Source organism: Crocodylus siamensis, chromosome 2, assembly GCF_052110815.1.
Source record: "Crocodylus siamensis isolate JL-2025a chromosome 2, ASM5211081v1, whole genome shotgun sequence".
In the NCBI taxonomy this organism is placed as follows: Eukaryota; Metazoa; Chordata; order Crocodylia; family Crocodylidae; genus Crocodylus; species Crocodylus siamensis.
Window position 1 is genome coordinate 62,512,419 of NC_143396.1, and position 18,496 is coordinate 62,530,914.

The following is an 18,496-nucleotide window of genomic DNA, read 5'->3' on the forward strand; positions in this document are numbered from 1 at the left end:
CTCTGCTACTGAGCTATCTCCATTCAGTGAAAGCCCAAATGTAATACTAATCATAGCAAAATGCACAGAGGTTCACAACTGGATTTTCATTTCACTGCTGGGCAATTGCGTTTGGCTTCTCCATGATTGAGCCACTCAACAGAAATTATGGAAAGTTTCAAGTTCCACAAGAATTTTGCATAAGGGATAAAACTGTGTTGTACCAGGGCTTTCCCTTTACTATGTGCTGGTAAGAAATGATAATATAGATAATATATAATCCCTTGGCTTTGTAAATGCTACAGATTAATTAGTTGTCCTTCTCCATGTGCATTCACTAGTGCTTACTGTCAAATTATGCCTCCCTCTTTATTGCAGGGAGCTTTTTTAGGAAGACAGTAAGTAGACGCTGTCCTCGTCCTGACAGGGATGATGGGACTTAATAGCTTTGAACGCAAACGCATATATTCAATTTATAGGGTAGCATTTGTCTGCAAGGTGTTTTAGTCAAGCGATCTGCTTAGCTTCCATCACTGCACTCCTCTCCCTTACCTGGCCGTGTCAGGCGTATTAAAGATATGTAAACATCATGGCAGTCTCTCTCTTGAGGTATGATGAGCTGGATGATCTGGAAGTTCTTGCAGCGAATCAGCAAAGGGCAGCCAGTAGCAGTTGTTGCCTGTTTTTCAATAGAGGAAATTTGGCTGTGAAGAATCTGAAAACAAATAAAAAATTGTTATGGCAAACAATAATGATTTGGAGCAAGGAGAAATAACCCTTAACCTATAATGATGTTCCACAGCCAAAATTATAGCATTCTGGGATGTTTCAGGAACTCCTCCTAATCTACTTCTTATAGTTTTCTTTTCCTTTAAACACTTCCCACTTCATGTGGAAAAATATAATAACATATCTCCTGTCTTAATACAGGCGCACACCTTTCCTCACACTTTTGATATTCAAAGGCTAACTTACAAAAGCTAAGTCATTGCATTTTTAAATATAAATCAGTGTGTCAAAGTAAGACATCTCTTTTGATCCATCTTTGCAATAAAAAGAAACAGTCATGTAACATAGAGCCTCCAGGACAAAAATTTGCACCTCCTCTTTCATAAGGTAATTCACTAAGACCTCAAATATTTAACCCATGATACAGAACAACAAAATGGAGGATGGAGGTACTGAAGGAAAGAGAAGGCAAGATTAAAAGTACAAAAAAAGACAACAGAACTAGTAACCAAACTAAATAGAAACACTTAGATGATATAGTGATGGAGATACCTTTGTACCTTGATACAGAATAGTTACATTAGACATTCAATAAAATTAAATAAAAAGGGGATACTAAATTCTGCATGTGCAGAAAATAACTGATAGAGTTCAGACAGAAAATAGCTAAGACAAGGGTTGTTTAACCCCATGAATAAATTCAAACAATTCAAAGCAGCTCAGCATTTCTGTTTCTGTCCTGTTGCCTTGGTCTCTCCCACAAGATGTAAGCAATGCTGCAGCTTACAATGGTGATCCCACAGTAGAATACTGTAGTATTTTTTCTTATGTCCTTATACTTCTAATAACTATTCCAAATCATCTGGAAGACTCAAGTTTACTAAGGCTCAAGTTTATTAACGGAAACAATATTCCACTGTAAACTTCCTTGTCAGCAGTTCTCATTAGTCAACTTTAATTATTTTATAAACACTATTAATATAACACTCTGTGTTTATTTATTATATAATCTATCCCGTAAAGTACTATGAGAAAATATTTCTTCTACAAGTTTACAACAAATTAGTTCTCGTATGTGACCATACCCAGGTTTCTTTCCGAGTTTCAGAAACATTTTCCACAAAGATAACATGGGTAGCTGTTAAATATAAGGTTCCCAATGCAGCTTTCCTAGAAGATATACGATCAGTGAAACGGACATTTTCCACCTAAACAGAGAAATGAGAAAAGAACACAGACAAGATTTAGATTAAGACCTGAAATCAGATTCTATAGGCAAAAAGACTGGCACCCATTAACAAAAGGTAACCTCCTGGCCATGGGCTCTCTCTCAGCCCTGTACGCTGTGCTGCTCCAGCCTGCATTTAAGGTCGGGGCAGGAAGTGGAAGCTGGAGGAGGACATGGGAGCCCACTGACAGCAGCTGCAGAAGCAGTGGGGGGGTGGCACCTGGTCTGAGAGTATGAGAGCCACAAGGTAACGTGTCAGGGGCTGCATGTGGTCCATGGGCCACCAGCTGGACAGCCCTGCTCTAGGTAGCTAAAGCATTACTGGTTTGTAGATCAGTGGTCTATAACTGCAAAGGGACTAAAATTAGACCCATACAAATTTCAACACTACCACAGCCACCCCACATAAATAAAGCTGGAAACTTGCCTCAGCATGAAAAGTGACATAGAAATGATAATTTGAATCAGATACACAAGAAAATGGTAAGACAAATATAAAAGCATAACAAGAATAGCTATAAATGCAAGTCTGCATGTAGTAGTCACTCCTATAAAAGTAAAATATTTTATACAAGACAAGACATGTTTAGGCAGTGTGACATGAACCTAACTCTACGTTATCTGCTCTGGTCATTTTTCCCCTCACACTTTTGCCTGCAAAGTTTATTTATTAAAAAGAGACCCAACATTTTTAGACACTTATTTGACCTCTGCTTCAGAGATGTAGCCTTGTGTTGCAGTGTTCTCCCCTAACCACTCATGGCACCCATCAAAAGCATGACAGGGCTTTAAAAATCACTCAGCTTATACTCCAGACAGTGTCTAGACAGCCCACCACAAAGTCCAGCTGTCAGAAACTCAGCCTTCCAGCTGGGCCTGTGCAAGTCCATCCCTTTCACAGTTAGCATTTAAAAAAAAACACAAGCGAGTCAACATGCACACATATCCCGTATACCTCCCCTTTCTTCAGAAAGTCCTGGACAGACCATAAACCCCCAGTCAGGGTTACAGAAAAGTCTTTATTAAGAATCCCAAAGTACTGATTCAGCATCAGGACTTCCTTTCCTTAGGGGGCTAATGGGCACTAGCCAACTAAGAAGTCCCTGGTTTTCATCTGCCTTACTACTACCAGCTGGTCCTTCCCTCCCACCCCCTCTGACTTGTCTTACATGGCATGGTGTTAGGGAACTTTGCTAGAAAATGGGAGATGTCAGCTCAAATGCCCTTTGGGTGAGAACGTAAGTTGCCCCAGGTACGAGTTTACTGGACCAAAAGCTGTACGGGCTGCTCTCCTCCTCCATTTGGCACCTTGCACAGAGTTGCATGTCTTTCTACGGGCTAGTACAGGGGCTGGCAATTATTTCAGGTGGAGGGCCACTTAACAAGTCTTGGTGAGCTTTTGAGGGCCACATGGGTATCTCTACCCCTTGACAGTTGCCCCACCCCCTCCTTGCCATCTTGGGACCAAAAATCCCATCCCTAACTACTGACCTTTGCCACTGGAAGTCTCTCCCGTTGTCCCCTGAAAATGCTCCTTTTGTGGGGGCGGGTTGCCCTCTTAGAACCAGAAAAAAACCAAGTCATACACTAAAAGTTAAACACCTACTATAACGTATCTTAATTTTATTCCAAAAAATACTTTTGTCATGATTTGTGTTTGCATACTGTATATAGAGGTGATTGCATAACTCAAAAATAAATTCTTAATCTTGCCAGTGCTCCTCACTGCACACACGCAGCCCGGGAAGGGAAGGAAGCCCCACATTCTGGAGCCAGCTGCCTTTCCTGCCTCTGTCCTGCAGCAGGGGGCAGGGAAGACAGCCGGCTCCAGCATGTGGGGCTTCCCTCCTGTGCCGTGTGGGTGCTGGGGCTACATGTGCACAGTGGGGAGTGCCAGCAATAGAGACAGCCCTGTGGAGGCTGTGCTCCTCGCCATGATGTGCATTGCTGGCCAGGGCCACCACTGGGCACCAGTGCTGGGCAGAAGCGCCCTGAGTGCCCCCGCCTGCTGCTGCTACTGCTGCCGTCGCTGCCTGCCCCTGCTGGGGGGGTATACATGTGGGTGCCTCATTCCCACTCTCATGGGTGGAAGGGCTGGGCTGGGTACCATTCACTGTTGGGCGCCGCAGGCCAATGAAAGTGCCTGGTGGACCAGATCTGACCTGCAGGTTATATTTTGCCTGCCCCTGGGCTAGTAGGATCTAAAATTCACATAAATACCCTGGAATACTATTTATATGGCTATACTAATCTCATAAATGCTTTACTATTCACTATTACTAAAGGTGAAGAAACAGCCAATCAAGCCTTTCCTCTTTCCAAGTCCCCCAACCTAGACAGCATTATTTTTTCCTACTTTGTTTCTTCCATTTAAAGCTGACATCTCTAACAGGTGTTTGTATTCCCCCCATTACACACATTATAAGTTATTATAAGGGTACAGTCCTTGGGCATCAGACCTCATACCCCATGCACCCCTTTTGTTTCAGACACTAGAATGATATGAACTCCAAATGGTGTTAATGAACGGATTAAAATGGTTAATTGTTAACCAACAGGACTCAAAATAAGTGAAAGCAGGGAATCCTTATCACCAAATGAGCATATTTTAAGTACAGACTCAAAAGGTTCTCTTTGTGATTATATATTATTTAATATTTTGATCAGTGAGTTGGAAGAAAACATAAAACTGTTACTGATACAATTTTCAGCTGACATAAAGATTAGGGCAGCGTTTCTCAGCCCATGGGTTGCAAGCCAAAAGTGGGTCGCAAGAATACATGAAAGGGTCACAAACAAACTTTAAAAATGGACCAACAAACTTTAAAAATTGATTTTCCTTTAAAGGAGAAAAACATGGGAAACTGTGGCTTTTCCCTTGCAGGCTGGCAAAGGTCCAGCCTGCAAGGGGCAGCTTGGGGCCCCCATGTCCCACACACCTACCTCCTGCCCCATGCACTGGGAGGCTGAGGGCAACAGTTCAGGATTGGTCATCAATATTTACAAATGGGTCCTGGTACAAAAAAGGTTGAGAACCACTGGATTCGGAAATGAATAAATAACGAGGATAGGTGGCTGATATTATGCAAGTCACATCACCTGGTCAAGTTGAAGCAAGCAAACAATCCATATTTTAATACAGCCAAATGTAAAGCTACAAATCTAGCAAGAAATATTTTAGACAATACTAAGCGGACTCTATACAAAGACTTCTAAAAGGACTTGAAAATGTGAGCTCTCCAGACTAAACAGCTAACATGACTAATGTGATCCTTTTATGTATCCCTCATCAGGGGATTCTTGAGTGGAGTATGGAGTTTCCATTACCTTTTTATTTGGTGTGGGCAAGTCCACCCCCAGAATATTGTGTTTACTTCTGGCATCCAAAATTCAAGGATGCTGATAGAATAAAAAAGGGGTTCAGATCCGTCAGACTGATTAAAGGAATGAAAAACACCCCTTACCATAGAACACTCAACAAAGATAAATATACTTAGTTTAACAAACAGGTGGTTAAAAGGTGACTTAATCCCAGTCTATAAGTATCTGCACAGGGAGCTGATATTTGAAAATTAAGGGCTCTTGAACCTGACTATCAACTATCAGTCTGATAAGATCTAGTAGCTGGAAGTTAAAACTGGATAAATTCAGACCAGAAAGAAAATACATATTTTTAACAATGGCAGAATTTAAACACTGGAACCACTTAATCTGGGGTCATAGTGAATTCTGTATCAACAGCAATTTTGAAATCAAAATATATTTTTTTCTATAAAATATTCTCCATATCCAGCCTCCTCTGGTTCGCCAGCACAAATTATTTGGTATCCATTTACAGCTACATTGACTGTGGGTGGCCTACAGCATAAGATTGGAGAAGACTCACTCACACCTCTAAAGCTACAGTGAAATATCTTAACCAAGCTGCCACCAGTGGTCACACTAGAAGGAATGTATTCATAATATCATATCATATCATATATGCAAGCTTTAAGTGAAATTTGAGGCACTGAAGCAAAACATAGAATACCATCACCACTAAGAACAGCATCCATAGAATATACAGACTCGCAAATATATTATTCCATGTTAAATAATATGAAAAGAAATTATAACAATCATATTCAGATGCCCTCCAAACCACACAATGCCAGTTTGGTAGAAAAATGCTCAAGGCAGTTAGTGAAAACCAAGTCTTCTCCCACTGCCCAGTTACAAACTAGTTGTTTTGGTGGGTTTTTTAATTAAATAAAACTGCTAGAAAACATGGATCATTTTTCCCAAGACCAAATACATCAGAGGTCACACAATGGAGAGAAAAGCAATGGAAGAAACTCAGCAATAAGTCAAAAAACTCAGTAAACATTCAGTATAAAGCAAAAGAGATGCCACAAAAATGGAAAGAAATGGAAAAAAAGAGATTAAGGCATAAAGTATCTCTAAGTTACCACTCTAAAAATCATCTATAACTAAAAAAAATTGAGCATGTCCAGATAAACGTAGATATGTTAGGTACAGAATTGCTAATGCCAGATGTACTCTGAGAATAGCCAGTGTTAAGGATCTAAATTCTTGGGGTTTTGAAAACAGAGAGATAAATGAAATAAAATTAGGACTAAGCAAATGGGAATAGTTGCTAATTCCTATTCCTATTCCCTACTGTGGTACAGTACACCTCATTAAAATGAATATAATTTATAAAATGTTATAAATTTTTAGTGACTGTCCTTGAACAAATCCAACTATATATCAGAATTTTCAGAGCTTCAAAGTGGTTTGGTGTGGATCAGAAAAAGCTGAAGATGTCTTTTGCTATATCATTCAAACAAGATAGAGGTATGGTATGTGTGAGGTTGGGAAACGATCATCCTTAGTCAGTATTTACTCATTCCTTACACCCAATGCCTTCAGTGAGCGCAGCAACTCCATGAAGGAAGAGTTAAAATTAGTAAGGACCTGAGAAACCAGCTTGATAAAAAAACACCACTCCCAAACCCACGGTTCATCCATTAGTCTTGGCTAGGTCTTGCATGCCCCATGTCAAGTTTTGGCTGCAGTGGCACAAAGATAAACTTCTTTTGAAAACAGATTTGTTAATAAGCTAGCCCCCAGGAACTATTTTAGTGCATCTAACACTGTTCCCAAAGGACAGTAAACTGTGCTAAATAAAGACCATGCTTAAATCTAAACTGAAAAAAGATGCAAAAGTCATTGCTGGAATATTACTGGAAATCCACATTACTCAGATTTAAATTATTCTAATAGAGTACAATAATATGGAAAAGGTCTTATAGTATCATGTCATATAGTCAATGTGGAGCATTTACATTGTCTGAAATTGTTCTTGCAATCCCTTTCATAGTTCTAAAATTAAATTTGCTCAATCCATAAAGGGATTATAGGAGATGATTGCCTGCAATGACAGGGACTTGATGCCCACATGGTCCCTCCCAGCATGGGCAGACCTAGGATTTAGAAAAGGGGGGATGCAACCCCATGCCAGCCCACTGAAGGGGGACAGGGCTGAGCTCCCTGCCGTGGGTAATGACAGAGCTCCAGACTCAGCCACCCTGGAGCACCCCACAGATAGAGGGAAAATGGGTTAGGGAACTAAAAGCACTCTCTTCCCTGCCCTATGGTGAGATATTGGAGGAGGAGGGGCATGTAACCAAAGTCCTGCATGCCCCCACTGCCCACTTCTCCCTCACCTGGATCTTGTGAGCTTCTGCACCCTAGGCAGAGTGGGGTGGAGAGGTCAAGTATTATGGCCTCTAGAGAGCAACACTAGTAGTAGCAGTGGTGTTACCTGCCATAGCTTGGGTTCCTCGCACTCCAGCTGCTGCTGCTACAGCTTGGGTGCAGACATGGGCTCTGGCTACTGTAATTGGGGGTGGGCAATAGTGCATCTTGAGGGGGAGGCAAGTGAGACCTAAGACTCAGGCACCAATTTGGGTGGCACCTGGGGAGTCTGTGCTGTGGGTGCTGCTATAACCAACGTATGGGGAGCCTGTTCCCCAGCCGCCAGAGTCAGAGCCCATGCCTGCATCTAACCCACAGCAGCAGCAGCTAGAGAGTCAGGAACACAAGCCCTGACAGGTAACACCATTGCCACTACCACTCTCTGGAGGCTAATGTAAATCCATCACCCTGCTCTGCCCAGGGCCTACTACTCCTCTGCCCCAACGTTCCCCTTCACCCCCCACATGCAACAGGTATGCTACTACTGCAACAGGTCTGGCCAGCACCAAGTTGAAGACAGCCTGGGGGGAGCTGCACCAACTCTGTCAGAGCCACTACCTGCCCCACTGCCCTGATGAAGAGCCAAGTATCTCCTTCTTAAAGCTGCTTCAGGAATGGAAAGAGGGTGCAACCTCACCACTGCAATGCCCTGGATCTGCACCCCCCACTTCCTATGTTCCTTTGTTTCTAATTCATGTGCTTGCATGGGGGTTGGAACTGCATAAAAGTACTCCTTTCATTGGTCTCTATTAATTACAGTCTTGTAATGAATACAGTAGAATGACAGCTGATGTAGCAACTGGGAGGGTGGGTGCAGGGGGTTGTGCTAGAGCTTTGTTCTGCGCCCAGGTTGTTCTATGTGGGGATGCAATCTGAAACCAATCACACTTCTCCCTCGTTCACATTCGCTCAAACTGTCTGTGAGAGAAGTGGATTTCCTCTTTAGGTAGACAGAAACCCAGTAACAAGCTTGGATTTCATTTAGTTGATCAAAGAGTCCTAACATAGATCTCCTTCTTCCCATTCACAGTTAGAATCACAGTGGGAACGCCAAACCAAGTAGGATCTTGTAAATGGTCTAAATGGGAAAAAAGAATGGTAATATTCTGCATGAGGGAGGGCACAGAATAATAATGTTTTGGATAAGATAAGAAGGTCTCAACTGAGCTCATCAAAAAAAAAAACAGTAGCATGTTGGAAAATAAGTTTTTAGAATAGAATTAAAATAAATGTAATATCAAATTCAGAATGGGAACTGTAGTCATTACCGTACTTAACAATTTAAGTCCAAAAACTCTTTTTAGTGCTGTAGACTCTGTTCTCTATTACACTGTCTTTGGAGTACTAGAAAATTGAGGGGGTTTGCCACAAAATATAAGTCAAACTGTGCAGAGAGTGCTCTGATCCTTTGCCTAAAACAATCTAGGCCATGTAAAAAGGAGAAGAGCTGTGCAATGCCAGGTAAAACACCAAAAATCCAGCCAGGCCAACATGCATAGAAGGGAGCTGGGACTAGTCACAAGAAGCGGTGGAGACAGAAAGAGTTAAATAAAACTTTAAAAAAACCCAGAAATAAACTTCAGTCATGTATATTTTTAAACTAATGTCCCATAATTTATTTTTTCTTGATGACTGTGGATGTTGTAGGCTTAACAGAGCATGTGGAGCTTAAAGAAAAGGCAAGTTAAGGGATCTATATTTGGTATTATGACCCTTGCCATGAGTATAAATAAAGCTGAACAGAATTGCTATTTTCAATGCAACACAGATGAGAGAAAAAGAAAGCAAAATACCAGATAAAGGGAAAGTAAATTATGAACAGATGTAAGGCAGGAAAATAAACATGACAAATGACTTATAAACAAGGTCACTGGGAGTTCATTCAGGAAAAAAAGACGTTGTATTAGGGAAAAGTATGGGGAAAACCTTACACAGAAATAACTCCCATCAACTTCAGTGGGGCTTTTACTTAAGTAAGGACTGCAAGCATAGATAATATTTATAAAGAAATTAATGTGCCAGAATACTTCTTGTGCCTAAATACATTTCTGTATACTAATAGGCTTTCGCCCTTAACCCAGAATTTTTGACGGGGGGCGGGGGGATGAACATTGGTATTTACATTATATGCTTCTTGTACCTGATACATAACTATACATTACAGATAAGAAAATGAAGGTGTCTTTAACCAACCTTTTTCTAATGCTGAAAAGGGAGGACATTGTTACTGTGTGAGCATAATATCAAGGGCACATCTACACATGCACTTTAATGTGCATTAGCCTATTTTAATGCACATTGAAGTGTCACAAAAATGTGTGCTTTTACTAATGCGCATTAAAATAGGTTAATGCACCTTTTTACAGAACCTCACAATGGAGGTACTAAATTTAATGTGCATTAGCAAAAATACATTAATGAACATGTAGACATGCCCAAGGTTCGCTATTTTTCATGTAGTTTATAACTCTATAAATAACTCAATACCACTTTGAGTTAAAATAATGTGGGCTGCATTTTGATTCAAAAAACAGACCCAAGCACGTTGCACTTGATACTACAACAGGCAAAGCCACCCTGATGGTTACCACTCTCATAAACTTTGCAAGTTTTTCCAGTTCATAAACTAAACCTAAAGTGGAGGACCCTTCTGTTACCCATTCTATTGCAGCTGCTGCCATTTGCTTTCACTGGGGCAATATTCATTGAAAGTACTCATCTGGAAAGAAAGCAGAATTAGGTGAACTAACAGCCAAATTGGAAAAAAAAATTACTATTACTGAATGGTCCCTCTCAAAGGCTGTCCTTAAAACTGTCCGTAGTTGCCAACACTGTAGTAAGCAAAATATGCCTCCAATCCCCCCTCCCCCCCCAAATGTTATAAATAAAACCTGAAGTTGTTACATGTTTAGGTACTGGAAATTCTGGTAGCCAGTGGTTGCCAGGAAATCATAGAAAATTAGGGTTGGGAGGGACCTCAGGAGGTCATCCAGTCCAACACCCTACTCAAAGCAGGACCATCCCCAAATATATCATCCCAGCCAGGGCTTTGTATAGCCAAGTCTCAAAAAAACCCTAATAAGGGAGATTCCACAACCTCCCTGTGTACCGTTTACTGTTAGGGATACTGGGAATACCTTTGCGATTGGTGGGTGGACTGGTGTTTAAGACCAAGGAACCATTCTGGTAATCGGCTTGATTTTACTTACAAACTACAAACTTCCCTAGTAAACAGTGTCACATACCATGGAAGCGCAGCTGCAAGTAGGACAGGAAGACTTCAGTGGTAGGATTCCCAGGATCCGCTAGCCAGACATCTAGGATATCCTGGGGAATACTTCAGTAAGTTGTTAAATTAGCACTGTTAAGTGAATTTCCAGGGATTCCAACTTGCTTCGGAAGCTTAGGCTTTTTATAGTCTATTGAGGGTGCGCTGTTGTGGTTTTGAGAGTGAACTAATCACCTTCAAATGAGCCAATCACATTTCACAATTCAGTTTAAGTTCTACGCATTTATACACGGTTTCCTGGCAATCTTTGAAGTTGCTTGCTATACCATACCAGCTAATCATTTCACTTGTTTATGTGCCACCTGCACCATGCTGTCTGTTTCCTTTAACATCTGTCAAAGTCTGAGTTGTGAAACTACATCCTCTTGCAGCTTACATACTAACAGGTTTACAAATAGGTCACAAAATTCTGTCTTCAGAGATACACAACCTAGCTAATTAATATGTCAAAGCACAGATAGTCCCCTTTATGTTTCAGTTCCAGTGCTTTACTACCCTCTTAGTGACAAAGCTTTTCCCAATATCCAACCTAAACTTCCCTTGCTGCAACTTGAGATCATTGTTCCTTGTTCTGTCATCTGCCACCACTAAGAACAGTCTAGCTCCATCCTCTCTGGAATTGCCATTCAGGTAGTTGAAGGCAGTTATCAAATCCCCTCCCCCCCCATCTTCTGTTTTCCAGACTAAATAAGCCCAGTTCCCTCTACCTCTTCTCAGAAGTCATATGCCCCAGCCCCCTAACCATTTTCATGGCCCTCCACTGAACTCTCTCCAATTTGTCCACATCTTTTTTGTAACGAGGGACCCCAAGCTGGACACAGTATTCCAGATGTAGCCTCACCATTGCCGATTAGAGGGGAATAATCACCTCCCTTGGTCTACTGGCAATGTTTTTACTAATTCAGCCCAATAGACCATCAGCTTTCTTCACAACAAGGACACACTGTGGGCTTGTATCCAGCTTATTGTCCCCTGTAACCCTCTAGTTTTTTTCTGCAGAGCTGCTGCTTAGCCAGTCAGTCCCCAGCCTGTACTGATATATGTGATGGTTCCATCTTAAGTGCAGGGTTTTACACTTCTTTTTATTGAACCTCATGAGATTTCTTTTAGTCCAATCCTTCAATTTGTCTAGGTCACTCTGAATCTGAGTCCTATCCTTCAGCGTATCTACTGCTCCCCTTAGCCTGGTATCATCTGCAAACTTGCTGAGGGTGCACTCCACCCTATCAGATCAAATCCCAAGAACACTATTTCATTTTGTTTTCCAGTAAAATTCCATTGGCTATAACAGGAATGTGCCTGAATAAGAACTGAATAAAACATGAGTAAAGGTATTAGGATTTGACTCTATACTTGCAGAACTGAGTAGAGATTATTATTGTGGTTTTTCAGAAAGTGGTAAAGGAAAACAAGAATATGATTAGCCAGTTTCAACTACCATGCTTAGTCAGTGATCTGTCATAGCCAAACAGCCTATCGGGTCAGCTTGGTTAAGGCATGCTACAGCCAAAAGTACATGAGGGAGTTATGCGGTTAGTATCACATCTACCCACTTTTGATTGCCCGCTTGAGTGAAAAAGTACCTATTTCCAAGTAGATTAATTGAAGGGAAACCTTTAACAAACATCTGAAGTAAAGCCTCTAGAGCCACAGTCAGACAATTCAACCACTCTACACCATACCCCAGCCACCATGTCTACACTCAGGCCCAATACCATGACTAAATGAATGAATGCTAAATGATCCTCTACAAAAGAGATGTCTGTCTCATCCTCAGTCTAGGTTCTGCTTTGGGTACCACCCTCCTACTCTGGACTGAGTCCCATGACTAAAACTGGCACAGCAAGAGATTCCTGGTCAACAAGAGATTCAGGCTTGGGTTTTGCTTTATAAATAAAAGTGAACAAGAACATTTTTAGAGGAAAACCTAGACCAAGTACCATATTTTGTGGTTTGTCTCAGAGAAGGGAGCACCACAAAGACATCAAAAAGCAAATATTAATGATGATGCACATCATTCAAAGTGGGTGCATCTACACATGGAATTAACGTGACGCAATAAACTCCAGAGCAGTTTAAACCAGAGTCAGCTGCTCCCGGGCACAGCATCTACACATATCTGGGACAGCGGCAGAGCAAACCCAGGCTGGCAGCAGGCTCAGAGGGTCAGCCCTGGGCTCCAAGTGGTGGCATTGGGCAACAGAGGAGCTGGCTGGGGCATGAGAGTGCTAAAATGCAGAGCCATGAGGCAGGCAGCTCTCTCACTTTAGCACCCTAATGCCCCAGCCAGCCCCTGTCACTGTCTACACTTGCATTTCATTTCATGCATTTCACACTTAATTAGTCCACCATGAGATAGTAATGTCCACAACAGTACCCTCTTAGGGTGGAGTTAATCAACTTGCTGCACCCTAATACAGGCACACGTATACAGTGACACTTTACTAAGGAGCTAATTAGTCAACTCCGCAGTGAAGTGCATGTGTAGATGCATCCAGTGGCCACGTCCACACAAGCGTGGATGTTTGTTTCCCTAGGAACAAGAAGCAGCAGCACACCTTGTGCTGCTGCTTCTTGTCCACAGGGAATGTCTGTGCCACATGCCCTCTGGCGCAAGGCAAGTTACTCTGGGTGGGATAGGGGAGGCTGAGGTCAGCACTGTGCTGTCCCCAGCACACTGACCTGGAGTCCTGAGGGTCTCCCAGGGCTGTAGCCACCATGACCCTGATGCTCAGAGCCTGGCCAGCAGCTGGAGGGTGGCCCCGGCCAGCCAGGCTCCAGTTTTGGGCAGTGTACAAGGCCCCCGTGTGTGCGGCCCACCTTTTTTTGCATAGGTTTTTTTGACCCCATGATTTCGTGAGATCAAAAAACCTCCCCACAGTGCTACCTTGCAGCATGAAGAACAACTGAATGTGCGGTGCGTGGCACTTCAGACATGTCTGCAATGACACATACTGCATGGCCATGCCTGTCTGGACATGGGCAGTATGCACTACATAGGGATCAATGAAGGAAGAAAATTGTAGTCACCTGAGATAGTGAGGTTAAATAGTCAACTGGGGCCACACACTGTTTCCATTCCCCACCCAATGTGACTACACATGCAAATAGGAAAAGGAAGAATGTATTCTTAGGCTGCCATCCTACTTCTTGTGAAATTAGTGAAAAACTCCTAGTAATTTCAATATATCAGGCTCACTGTTTCAAGTAGTGAAAGTTACAGGAAAAAGCTTGTACAGTCAAAAGTCTGAGACTAGTGATAAAGAGGCAGCACAGATGGCACAGTTAGAGTAGAAGAGGAATAGATTAATTTTCTTCACCCTAGTTGACCACAACCAATCATATGCTTAACATCATTCCTGAGAGCAAAAAATTATGAAATGTGAAATAATGATCATTAGTGGGTTTGTAGTATAAAGTGTAAGGCAATATAATATAGCACGCATCAATGAACTACACAGAAAATTATCCTTCTACATAAGTTTGGACTAAGAAGACAGGAAAACTGACTTGTGAACTGATGTGGCCTTTTAATGTGACTTTCAGCATATACTCATAATAATTATGAAACCTGGAGTCAATTATTTTAACCATGTTCATTCTTATGTGTTTCAATTTAGAAAGACTGCTCCTAAATGTTTAGAAGAAGCCAAGTGCACTAGAATAACACGTAATCTGTAACAATATTCCAAAGATGGTGAATGTTAAAGTAAAGAGAAATCCTGCCAGCACATATACCAAGGAAGATATAAGATCAACACGGTTAAAAATTGCCTTTGGATAAACTTAATTAGACTAGAATATAGTCATAGAAGAGAAATGGTAGAAATCTTACTAAAACAGTTAATTGAAATTGAAATAAGACAAAGCACTGATAAAAGCCATAGGAAACAATTGGTACATCGGTGGAAGAAATTAAGTATACCCATATTTCCTTCCCCACTATCTCTAACTTTTATAATTGTGACCTGAAAGAGACATGGATGGACATTAGGGTCAGGGTACATAGGTGATCATATGATGGATATTGCATCTCTCACATGTAGCTCTGTGAGGTCAGGCCAACTCTCAGGATCTCAATATTGCACTGTTAGACAGGAGGGTGTGACACAATTGCACATATACAAACACACAAATCAATTAGGTGCACACACACACACATTAACAGCTCAGACACATACACATCCAAACCAGCCTAGGCACGCATACCTATCACCAATTCAAGCACATACACTATACACCCCAAAGTTAGACACAGATCACTAATTCGTATGTCATGCACACAATGCCATATATATATACATATATACATATATATATACATATATATATATATATATACACATACACACACACACACACACTCACCAGTTCACACACATACAATTCACCTACACATACACATAGGTAGGCTCCTAACTTGGATGGTACAGTGTGTATGTGTGTGCATGGGATACCTGGGATACTTGGGGTAAGGTTCAGGTGAGAGAAAGAGAGACATAAAGTGTAGGGAGTTAAAGTTGTCAGAACCAGTGGACTAGAGAGAAGCTGGCTGAAGAACTGAAGCTTAGGTTTACTTAAGGTAAACTGGGGCTGGAAACTGAGGCAGACAGCTGAGACATTGGGTGGGGGGTAGATAAGTGGTGGCAAGGAGGAGACAGCCAGGAAAAAAACTGAAGCAGAAACCTGGTTGCTCAGGGAAAAAGGAAAAGGCAGCAGAGCTAAGACAGTGGCAAAGAAACAGGGGGTTTGGAGGCAGAGAGGAGCTCAGGACAGGTGTTGGAGGTGGCAGTGAGCCAGAAGCAGGAGAGGGAAAAATGAGACAGAAGTTAGAGGGGTAAGGAGCAGAGATTGGAGCAGGGCCAAACCACAGTAAAGCAAAACCCAACTTAGGGGTCCAAATAACAGATTTATTAAACAGACAACACACTACACAACCCCATGAAGTTATTGGTTCATACACACAAGTACTCACAATGGCAGTAGGAGAAAGAGACTCAGTGGAAGAGTTGGAGTCCAGGTAGAGAAGAGAAGCAGCGTCCAAGTCCTTAGCTGAACAGGGGGTAGAGGATGATAGCTACCTACCCAGGCTGGAAAGGAGTATTTGTCCTGTAGGTGTTGTCCAGAAGACGGTCGCCAGCAGGCCCTCTGTGTGGATAGGTGGTGTAGCATGGTGCTGGTCCAGATGGAGAGGGTGTCCCACTGGGTCTGTCTTCACTGCCTCTTTTTACAGGGGCAGACCTTGTGTGACCCTAGTAACAGGAGGCATGCCCGGGCAAGGGTCAGCCCCTGGTGTACTGAGCATATATGCTCCATGCAGGGATGTGCAGTTTCGGATGTCTGTAATGGTGGGGTAATATGGTAGAGTTGCTGGTTCTGCAAGATCTTTTGTCTTTCAAATGCTGGGTTCTTGTCTCTGGTTCTGAGTGAGGTCTGCGGTTCCTGGATGAATCAATGCGAGGTGATGGCTTAGTCGTTACAGGCCATTCAGTAGAGGCCTGCTACCATTGTATTTCAATCATTCCCAATCACTCTCATTCGTCCGGGAACCAATTTAAATGGGAGGGGTACGTGAATCATACAGTTGCAACACAGCGGATGCCCAGGCAGAGGACACAAGATGGAGGGTTGACGTACAAAATGGAAACTTGACATGACTTATGCTAACTTACATATATAGGCCTAAAACAGTAATCACACAATATCAAAGCAGTACAAACATAATAATTATCACTTATAAAACAGTGGGTATCAATATCAAAATAGCAGGGAACTTATTTGCAAAGAGGGGAGAGAAAAATAAAACTTACTACCTAAAATAAAATCTTAAAGCTTATCCTACATCTTAGGTTACTTATACTTATCTATAGGGAATAGAGAGGGAGAGAAAAAGTCAAAAATGGTTGCGGAAGGGGCAGGAATGCCTTTTAAAATAAATTTAAAAAGAAAAATGGCGTTTTGCTATACACATTGTACCATACTATATTATCATTTCACATACCTCAACATAATATACCCACAAAATGTTCTCCCTTAGCCTGGTAAACTTCAACTAGACATGCACAAGGGAGAGGGAAAGGTTAGAAAGCTATGGGAGAATCTATTAATTTCTTGCCTGATTCAAACAAAAATCCTCTCACATAACTGGAAACATGAAAAGAAGCACCCATTCTTGTTGGCCACTTACTGCACTTGCTAGCACTGTTTATAGTGTCTTCTGAAAGGATAAATAGAATTCAAATACTGTAGCATAATTACCACCTAGAATGAGGGAGTAAAGCTCCTGTATGAGATTCCCCACCCCTTCTTCCTGGGGAAAATACATTTTTTAAATCCCTCACATTTAGCTCCCCAGCAGTATATTTTAGAGTATACTTAGTGTGTGTTTTAGAACAAGGGATTGTTCAGCAGTTTCCAGAACGAGGTTCATTCCAGCAGGAGGAAGGAAATCATTCCTGCTCTCTTTTCAGTTTGGTGGAAGAATTGTAACAGAAACAGAGAGGATTATAAATACTCTCAAAAACACATCTGTGTTTGCAACATTCACTTGTTGCCTGTTTGTCATTCTAATTTATAGAGGTCACCCTTCAATCAAGCACTTTTCTGATATGCAGTACCATTTTAAGTGTTCGGCGATGGGCATTGATACAGTGAATGAAAAGATGGTGGCAATATATATATTCTATACTATGACACTGCTTTCACCAGTGAATGAGATTCTCCGTATTTACAATGACTGGAACCAGGAAGAGTAACAGCTATGAATAAAAAAAACCTAAAGTGTTTTTTCAACAAATACAGTGAGTCAGTAATACAGATCTCACAAGGGAGCAATTTCTCACAATGTGGGAAAAGCATGATATTTAGATGGACCATTATAAGAAAAAAATGACATTATAATCAAACCAGAAAAAAATATAATTTGAGAGTAAATAAGTGTGTGAAAATCAAATTTGAACATCTGCTATACCATGGGATTCTGTGGTGGAGGATGGTGTAGAGCCTGATATGCTAATTCTATGCCAGTGACTCTCAACCAGGGTGACACGTATCCTGAGGTGTCTTGAGATCCTTTCAAGGGTGCTGTGGGGTGCCAAGCATTGTTAGTTGTTAGGTGTACAAACATGATTCACAAGATGGACCTAGAGACCACATCCAGATGAGCGCACATGTGCAGCTTGCAGTGCCTCAGAGCTATTTAAGGTGCCACAAACCACACACAGTACACATGCTCCCATTCACCGTGCTGCTAATTTGCATCATGGTGGCAAAATTTGACACCAGGAGATCCTCCCTCCCCTTCTAGATCTACTGCCCTGGGAAGCCCACATGACCCCAGGTGAGGCTGCTGGGGCCAGCACAGGTGCTGGCCTCAACCTCCCCTACCCCACCTGGGGTAATTTGCCACCCATGTGTGCTCATCTGGATGCTCCCAGAGATTTCAAATTTGAATATATACAGGCAGTCCTCAGACTTACAATGCAATCAGTTGCTGAAAACCGCGTCAAGTCGAAACATCATAACTTGGAACC

The 18,496-nt window shown here is 41.9% G+C and overlaps 1 protein-coding gene across 1 annotated transcript in view; it reads right to left on the reverse strand.

The window, feature by feature from the left end:
* Positions 1 to 18,496, reverse strand: part of MTMR7 (myotubularin related protein 7) — an 89,180-nt gene that overhangs the window by 59,625 nt on the left and 11,059 nt on the right. The window contains exons 2-3 of the mRNA XM_090036010.1: positions 1,794 to 1,916; positions 532 to 694 (exon numbers count right to left, since the gene is read on the reverse strand). Of these exons, the coding sequence (XP_089892136.1) occupies positions 532 to 694; positions 1,794 to 1,916 (286 nt within the window). The remainder of the gene's footprint in view (positions 1 to 531; positions 695 to 1,793; positions 1,917 to 18,496) is intronic.